The sequence below is a fragment of the Beta vulgaris genome, chromosome 1 (assembly GCF_026745355.1).
Source record: "Beta vulgaris subsp. vulgaris cultivar EL10 chromosome 1, EL10.2, whole genome shotgun sequence".
Taxonomy (NCBI): domain Eukaryota; kingdom Viridiplantae; phylum Streptophyta; class Magnoliopsida; order Caryophyllales; family Amaranthaceae; genus Beta; species Beta vulgaris.
In genome coordinates, this window is record NC_079202.1 from 44,557,092 (window position 1) to 44,566,190 (window position 9,099).

Genomic DNA, 9,099 nt, shown 5'->3' on the forward strand with positions numbered 1-9,099 from the left:
TGAATTATGGCCAGCCATAGGAATCGATCTGGGGACAACATACTCATGTGTAGGAGTATGGCGACCACAGCACGATCGTGTTGAAATCATACCCAACGAATTAGGCAACCGTACAACGCCGTCTTGGGTGGCCTTCACCCAAAATCAGCGCTTTATTGGTGAGGGTGCCAAGAATCAGGCAGCAATGAACCCTAAAAATACCATCTTTGGTTCGTTTCTCTCTTTTCTTACGTTTTAAACATTAAAGTTTGATCCTTTACATTTTCTCTGTTCTAGTTACTTTTTTTTTTTTTTAGCTTTTAACTTCCTTATTTGAGGGATGAAACATATGTATTCCTTATGCTAATTGGTAATTTATCCAATATGAAGGTCTATTATATAAAGAAAATATTATATGTTAATTAGTTGGTTAAGAAATGAATTACTATATGTTATGGAAGAAGTAATTTATTGATTGGAACGGAGAGGGAGGGGAAGGAAAAGACTACTCATAAATCCTTCATTTTCTTTCTTTTACTAATGACAACCAAACATGTAGTTCCTCTCAAACCCATAAATTAACCAAACATTGAAAACTACAACTACCTTCTTTTCTCTTCTTTTTCTTTCTTTTCCTTTCCTTTACTAAAATAATACCAAACAAAGTGTTACACTAATTTCATGTTTATCAGTTTCACATTTGTACTAAGGCTTTGTTTGGTAGCAGATGGAAAAGAAAGGAAAGACAAAAACAAACTTTTTCATGTTTGGTAAAAGAATATAAAAGGGGTTTGATTGGAAAGGAGAGGAATTGGAAGGAAAATAATACTCTTAAATTCTTATTTTCCTCTTCTCCCAAAATCGGAGGAATTTGACAGGAAAAAAAGCTAACAAGCTTTTACCTATGTTCTCTTTATTTCCTTCATTTTCTTTTCTTTACTAATGATAACCAAACATATAATTCCTCTCAAATTCACCAATTATACCAAACATTGGAAACTACAACTACCTTATCTTCTCTTTAGTTCTTTTCTTTTATTCCCTTCTTTTCACTTCTTTTACTAAAAAAAATACCAAACAAAGTATAAGTCACTAATTTCATGCTTATCAGTTTCATATTAAAAGATAGTAAAATTACACACTTCCTCCAAAAAAAAAAAATTAAAATTAAACACTTACATTATCAATTCGATACTACCAATCTATACTATAAGACCAAAATACTCTAATTGGTCTAAGAGCAACCTGTTCAATCAACAAAACATTAGCATATTTAATTTTTTAAGCATGTTTAATTCCAACCAAGCTTACTCACTGTCACTGCTGATTTCGATTTTTATGTCACTTGCTGGTACATCATCATTTTGGTGCTGCATTATCTTTGCAATTATGGGCTCACATACGCTCTCAAGTTCTTTCATCTTATCCTCGAACCTACAACCATCTACAAGGAGATTATTCCAATCTAGCCAACGAACAGTCTGATCAATGGCATCACCCATCTTCCTTTTGTCTTTCAATCCAATCTTATTACCATGGTTTTTCAGCATGACCATCACATCTTGAGTATAGTTATCCAATGCATTCATAGCTTTGACTTTTTGTCTGTACTTCTCATCTTCAACCTTGTACTTCTCGGCATCCTTCAGCATCCTCTCCATCTCTGTCTTCGACAGTCTTCCACTATGATTTGTAATGGTAATTTCATTCTGTTTTCCAGTGATCTGCTCCCGGGCAGAACATTTCAATATGCCATCAACATCGATCTCAAAACAGACATCGAATATGCAATCACCAGCTGGTAATGGTGGAAGCTCGTGAACTTCAAACGAACCCAGTAAGTGATTGTCTTTGGCTTTCGGTCTCTCACCTTCATAGATGCAGACTCTAACAGTCTTTTGGTTGTCATAACATGTTTCAAAACCTTCCTCCTTCTTTGTTGGAATTGGAGTGTTCCGAGGAATCACAACCGTCAGATCTCCTGAGAGAACCTTAATGCCAAGAGATAAGGGAGTTACCTCAAGAAGTAGAAAATCCTTGTACTCTGCACCGCTCAAAATTGCAGCCTGGATAGCAGCTCCACAAGCAACGGCCTCATCAGGATTAATACTTTTGCAGAAATTCTTACCGCAGAAGAAATCTTGCAACAGTTGCTGAACCTTGGGTATTCTGCTTGACCCACCAATTAGGACAATATCGTGAACATCACCCTTCTCCATTTTAGAATCATTCAAGCATTTTTCAACAGGTTTTAGACACTCTTCAAACAAATCTAAATTCATCTTCTCAAATCGTGCACGGGTGATTGTTGAATTAAAATCAATGCCATCGAAAAGACAATCAATCTCAAGAGTAGTCACAGAAGCCGAAGAAAGGATTCTCTTTGCTCTCTCACAAGCAGCTCTTAATCTTCCAACAGCCTTAGGGTCTTTAACAATGTTCTTCCCATGCTTCCTCTCAATCTCTGCCACGAAGTATTGAACCATTCTACTATCAAAATCTCCTCCTCCCAAATGTGTATCCCCATTGACTGATTTCACTTCGAACAGATCTTTTTCGATAGTAACCAAAGAGACATCAAAAGTACCCCCACCAAGGTCAAATACTAACACATTCTTCTTGGCATCTATGCTTCCATGAGACGTCTTACCAAAGCCATAAGCAATGGAAGCAGCTGTTGGCTCATTGATTATCCGCAAGACATTCAGTCCAGCAATATATCCGGCATCTTTTGTTGCCTGACGCTGCAAGTTATTGAAATAAGCCGGAACTGTGACAACAGCATCCTTCACAGTTGAGTCAAGATAGGCCTCTGCAATTTCTTTCATCTTAGAAAGGATCATAGCCGATATCTCTTCCGCAGCAAATTCCTTCTCTTCACCCTTGTAGCTGACCACAATCAAAGGCTTTTTGTCATTATCATCACTAGGAGCAATCTTGAAAGGCCACAGTTTCATGTCATTCTGTAGAGCTTTGTCATTGAATTTTCGGCCAATTAGTCTCTTTGCATCTGTTATCAACGTTACACATAACGTTGCCAAGAAAAATAAAATCACACATAAGATGAGAAATTAGAAGGTGTTAAGCATATAAAGATGCCAATAAGAGAAATTTGATCTGTAAAAAACTAAAAAGCATATATGGAGTAATTGATGTCTGATAAAAATCCTCCAGAATGATGAATCTTGGTGTACATTATGCATATGAAGCCCTGGTTCCATTCAAGTGAAAATGATATTGTCCCAGCCCTACATAATTATCGGTTCACCACAATTAATTACAATGCTCTTACAATTATTCCCTTCTTTTGAACATTTTACATCATTCCTTTTAAGTGGAGGTATATATAGTTATCTAAGCAGACACTGGTGACCATTTTCAGATAGGTTAAATATATTAACTTTTTCAAATGGATACCCAACCCAATTTGAGTAAATATAGTTCCCACTACAAGTTCTTGTATACAATGGGTGTATACATATCAAATCACACACTCCATTGGTCACAACATATTTGTTCCAAAGGTAGTTGGCACTTGGCAGTTCGGATATACTTCCTCCGTTTCTTTTTACTTGGAACGGTTTGACTTTTACACTATTCACCCACTCTACTTAGTTTATGTTTGGTGATTTATAGTTAAGGAAAAACATATTCATGTGGGATCTTGTTAGCTTCGTCTGACTGTATATTTTCCGAATATATACTTTTTATAATTTTTATTTACCGGTAATTAAACTTACGGATAGTTGAAATTATGCATTGGCAAGCGTGAAAGTCAAACGGTTGCAAGTAAAAAAAAACAGAGGAACTATGTTAAATTTCAAGCTCGTTGCACGTTGCATATGCTCCATTCGTTTAAGAAAGATTTACTTACCTTCCTTTTCAATACATTTCACCAAAGTTACTCACTTTACTTTTTCTATTTTAAAAATTTAAGACACCACGTCTTTTAACTTTTACACTCGTATCGTCTTATTTTATACTCCCTCCGTCCCATAATATAGTGCTTGCATTCCTCTTTGGGTGTCCCAAAATGTTGTGCCTATTTCTTTTTTATCAATTTATTTGGACTAAATTATCCTTCATTTCTACATAAAACTTTCCAAAATAACCCTACTTTCTTTTAAAATATGTGCCCCTATTTATTGTTTTACACCATTCCAAGGAATATTTATTGCTCTTTCATTTTATTTTAAAGGAAAAAGAAGAAAAAAACTAGTTCCAAGACAAAAATACCCAAAAAAAAATTATTTTAATGTATATTTTTGTAAAATCCTAAAACTCCTTCCATTTTCCTTAATTCTTGTGAAAAATGAGAAGTGAGCATTATATTATGGGACAGAGGGAGTAATTGTTTTTATCTCTTTACCTTATCTTTTCTATTTCTTTCACCAACTTTGCCTCAAAATTCTTAAATTTGATGAAAATCAAAATGGGTAAATATATTAAAAATTACAGAAAGTATCCCTATTTACCCGAGGATAAGGAAATAGAGACCAATATCAATAGAGAAATGTAAATCAATTAGTTCATTTGGCCATAAAAAAAGTTCATTTTAGACCAATTATGTCTTGTAAAGAATGTTGCTAATAGGATTATAGTTGAACAACTTATCTTGTTGGGGCTCAGATTGGCAACAAAAGTAAAACTCGTGATCTCGTATACATCTCGTATCAAGTTTAGGTCAAGTTAACAGGTCACGTCAGTGTTAACCACCTCTAGAAAGCACATATTGATTATTAATTGAAATAACTGCCAAGCTAACGAGTAATGACCAAACATGAAAGCTAATCAAATTTAAAATTTCATATCACTTTCCTTTTTAGTCAGAAATAAATCAATAATTAGTAAATGGCTCTGTTTGGGAACGTATTTCAGGTAGCTTAAATAACTAGGTGCTAAAATAAAAAGCTACCTTAAATAAATAGAAGTGTTTGGGATGGAACTAAAACTATATTTCAGTCCCTAAAAGTGACTGAAATTGAAACGCTACTCAAAGTAGCGTCTGAATTTCAGGCACTGAAATTTCATTTTTTTTATTTTCTTTTTCTATTTAAATTAGATAGACTTTTGAGAACCATGAACATGAACTAGGAGCAAGCATGCATTAATGGCGCCACTAGCCACAACTTCAATGTTGCATCGATGCCAAGTAGAGGAGAGAGAATTTGGGGTTTGTGTTGCTAACACGCATAAAATTTAATTAGGGGATTTAGTTTTGCATTGGGTTTGATTTTTCCATGATTGAAATGCCAACCTTCAAGAACTGTTAATGGAGGTTGAAGCATTGCTTCGCCAACATTAAAGGTTTGTCATTGCTGATAAATCGGCGACCGTAATTTCTCTTTCCTATGACAATGGAAAATCATCTTCTTTCACCGTATATCAAGAACCATAAAAATAACTTTTTCATTTTGGGTGATTAGATTAGGATGCACTTCTATGTGTTCATTAAAAGAAAACCACAAATTCTTTTGTAAATCATCAACTTGTAAATCCACCGATTCTCTCTCATCCATTATCAAACTTTGCAACGTATAAACCTTTTCTCTTCTATGTGATTTTGAATTTTCTTCAATTCTCTTTCAGAAACTTGTTTGATGAGTTGAGGGGTATTGAAAAAAATATTATAAAGATCTACCTATATAGTTGAGATCTTGGGGTTTTCTTTTAAAAAAAAGTTGATTCCTTTTATGTAAAACAATAGAAGGAGAATCAGATGTTGAAATATATATAATAAAAAAATTACAAAATTTAAATAATTAATCACCTTATGTAACCAGTTTTACCAAACAGTTAAACTAATCAGATACCTTATCAGTTTCAGTATCTTATCAGTTTCAGCTATATCTTATCAGTTTCAGCTACCTTATCAGTTTCAGCTACATTTCAGACAGTTTTGCCAAACAGAGCCTAAGACTCTGTTTTATTAGACTGAATCGAACTGAACTAAATATGCATGAACTGAATTGAAATGAACTAAAATAAACGAAAACTGTAAGAGAAAACTAACTTAACTAACTAAATTTGTCTGAAAGCATAGCCTAAAGCACAAGTCTTTTAAGGTTGCTTCATACTTCATTATTGAACAGAAATAAAAGAGAAGTGAGAGAAAACAGACCAAAGATAGTGTTGGAAGGGTTGGTACATGCTTGGTTCTTTGCTGCATCACCAATAAAACGTTCATTTTCATTGAAAGCCACACAAGACGGCGTCGTTCGGTTACCTTGGTCGTTAGGAATGACTTCAACTCGACCACGCTGCCAAACTGCCACACATGAGTACGTTGTTCCAAGGTCGATTCCTATCACCGGCATTTTTCCTGCTTCTCCCATTTTTTTCAACTTTTTTATGTTCTCTGAAAATATGAGAGATTGACGGCAATATGAGGTGTGTTTTTTTTAGCACCGAACAAAGCTATAGATTAAGATGAGATTTGACAGTTTAGATGTATGCTTCAGTGATGTAATGATGACTGAATTTGTAGCCTTGCTTGCTTTTAAAATTTTTATGAATTGGATATTGGAAATTGTTGGTTAGAATGGTTACACAGTATTGACTTCTCCTCCTCTTTCCTAGAAGTATTTTATTTCCAACCATTATATACTTATTAGAATTTCGCAAATTGTCATAGAGATTAAAGAACAATAAAAATTGGTGAAAAACATATTCGCAATTTACTTCATGCTGTGAATCGAGTAATTCCAACTGGAAAATTGTTCCAAACAGAATTTATGCCACATAAGGATCATTATCTTCTTTTACATTATTTTTGTACTAATGTTGACTAGTAATAAGAGTAATACTACGGCCCTGTTTGGCAAAACTAGCGGTCGAGGTAGCGGGTAACTGTTGTAGTAGCGGGTAGCTGTTGTAGTAGCGGGTAGCTGTCAACTAGTAGCTGTTAGCTGTCAGCGTTTAAAGTAGCTGTTTAAATAATGAGTGTTTGGCAAAAGTAGCGGTTGAAATTGAAAAAACACAATATTAGAAATACATATTAGATTTAGTTACGAACTAAATTACAATATTTTTATTAATTAGCTTAATAAATAAATTCAATGCTTACACCCCCTAAAAAAATCAATGCTTACACATAAAATTAGTTTTCAACAACTATTGATCTACGTCGTCTAGCTTTCCATAAACAATCGGCTATCTGATCACGAATTACTCTCCACTCCAGTTTCACCTTGTGCCATAGGCTGAACATCGGGAAGCTCAAATGATGGTATAAAATTAGGATAATGCTCTAACACTCGAAAAAGAGGATCATCCGGTGAATTTATTCTAATGTAATTATGCAATGCAAATGTAGCAACGATTATTTGAATCTGTGTCTCAACACTAAATTGTGGCATTTTGGAAAGTATCTTCCATCTCTGCTTGAGAACTCCAAAGCATCTTTCAATACAACTTCGAAGAGATGAGTGCCAACTTAATTTATCAGTAATATATTGCTAAGCATATATAACTGAAAATATTATAGTATCCTATATGTACTCCATATTAGCTGCCAAGGATATCATATTTTAATCAACTTATACATCCACCATATCAAAACAACTCCAGGTACAAGAAATTACTAAAACTTGTATCCTCTAATAAAGCTACACAAAATATCTGATATTCTGAACAAGGAAGAAAAATTATGTAAAAGAGTGAGAGAGATCGAAATCACAGATATGTCTCTACATTCATAAATCATTCTTGTATTTATATCTCACTATCAATGAAGATTATTACCAAAATTATATTGATTATTCACAACAAAATTATATCTCTTTTGCTTCTTTCTTATTTCATGCTCAAATGAGAAGATAAACCTCTCTTTAGAATATAGTGAAAAGGAAAGAGAGAAACCTGAGTAAACTTGATCAATACAATGGGAATTTTGTAGCTACTGTCGTTATAGATAAGATGATTTTTCAAAGATTTTCTTGATTTTTTTTTCCGGAAAATGAATATCCGAAAATAATCTGAAAAAAAAAAAAATTTGAACGCTGCTTTCTTTTATGAAACGTTAACATGGGAAGCGTTTCTCAACCACTACCCAACCTCTACCTAAACCTCTACCCTCTATTACAAACGCTACCTTACCAAACACTTATTTTTTTCCTAAGTAGCTTTTTGACCTTGTCCAACCGCTACCCGCTACCTCAAACGCTATTGCCAAACAGGGCCTACCTCGTTTTTTTTTTTTTGCAACGATTAGACATTTTTGTCTAATCGTTGCAACTAAAAAAAACAGAGGCAGTATTAGGTAAATATTAGGGGATATTTGGTTTATATAGTAATATGGATTTGGAATCAGAAATGAAATCATGGTGGTATGGGTTTGGAACTTGATATCTAATACCATATGTTTGATTTTATTTGGGAATGAAATTTTATCTTCTATTTAATACCTAGAGGCATTGGTATGAGTCAAACTCACATCCCCTTTTGGGTTTTTAAACCCCATACCTGATGGATTTGAGATATAAGTTTTAAATCTATCAAATTATTAAACAAACACTAGGTATGAGTTTTGCCCATTCTAAACCCATACATTGTACCAAAATCATATGAACCAAACACTTCCTTATTGGATTAATATTAATCACTAGTGGAAAAATGAAGAAGGGCTGCGTTGAAAAAGGCATGTATGGCTGCGCTTTTTGACAGCAGCCCTTCACATTTTAAGTAGGGCTGCGCTAGAAAAGTGCAGCCCTTCATTGTGAAGGGTTGCGCTTTTTAGGTAAAAGCGCAGCCCTTCATAGCTAGAAGGGCTGCGCTTTTACCTAAAAAGCGCAGCCCTTCCTACCAAAAAAAAAAAAAATTTTTGACATTTTTTTACTCATAATCTCACATTTTCTGAAATTAAACAGAAGAGAAGAGAAACGAAACGAAAATGAAAATACTAAACCCAAAACAAAAAAAAGAATGAAACAAAAATGAAAAAAATGAACAAAAACTAATATACAGAAGAGAAGAAATTATAGATCTGAAAATACAAGAATATTAATCAAAACAAAGAGAAGTATACAAGAACATTAATCAAAACAAAGAGAAGTATACAAGAACATTAATCAAAATAAACAAAGAGAAGTATACAAGAACATTAATCAAAATAAACAAAGA

At 33.8% G+C, this 9,099-nt stretch overlaps 1 protein-coding gene across 1 annotated transcript; it reads right to left on the bottom strand.

Annotated features, from left to right (window-relative positions):
• Positions 1 to 502: 502 nt before the first annotated feature.
• On the bottom strand, positions 503 to 6,434 carry LOC104894252 (heat shock 70 kDa protein 18-like). The gene is made up of 2 exons (XM_010680442.2): positions 6,101 to 6,434; positions 503 to 2,989 (listed from the first exon to the last, which is right to left on the bottom strand). The coding sequence occupies exons 1-2, from the start codon at positions 6,312 to 6,314 to the stop codon at positions 1,287 to 1,289; spliced, it is 1,917 nt and encodes a 638-aa protein (XP_010678744.1). The 5' UTR covers positions 6,315 to 6,434; the 3' UTR covers positions 503 to 1,286.
• Between the last annotated feature and the right edge of the window lie 2,665 nt (positions 6,435 to 9,099).

Coding starts and splice junctions, on each gene's coding strand:
- LOC104894252 (XM_010680442.2), bottom strand. CDS start 6,314: ATGGGAGAAGCAGGAAAAATGCCGGTGATAGGAATCGACCTTGGAACA. Junction 2,990..6,100: donor CCCTTCCAACACTATCTTTG/GTCTGTTTTCTC, acceptor CGTTGATAACAG/ATGCAAAGAGACTAATTGGC.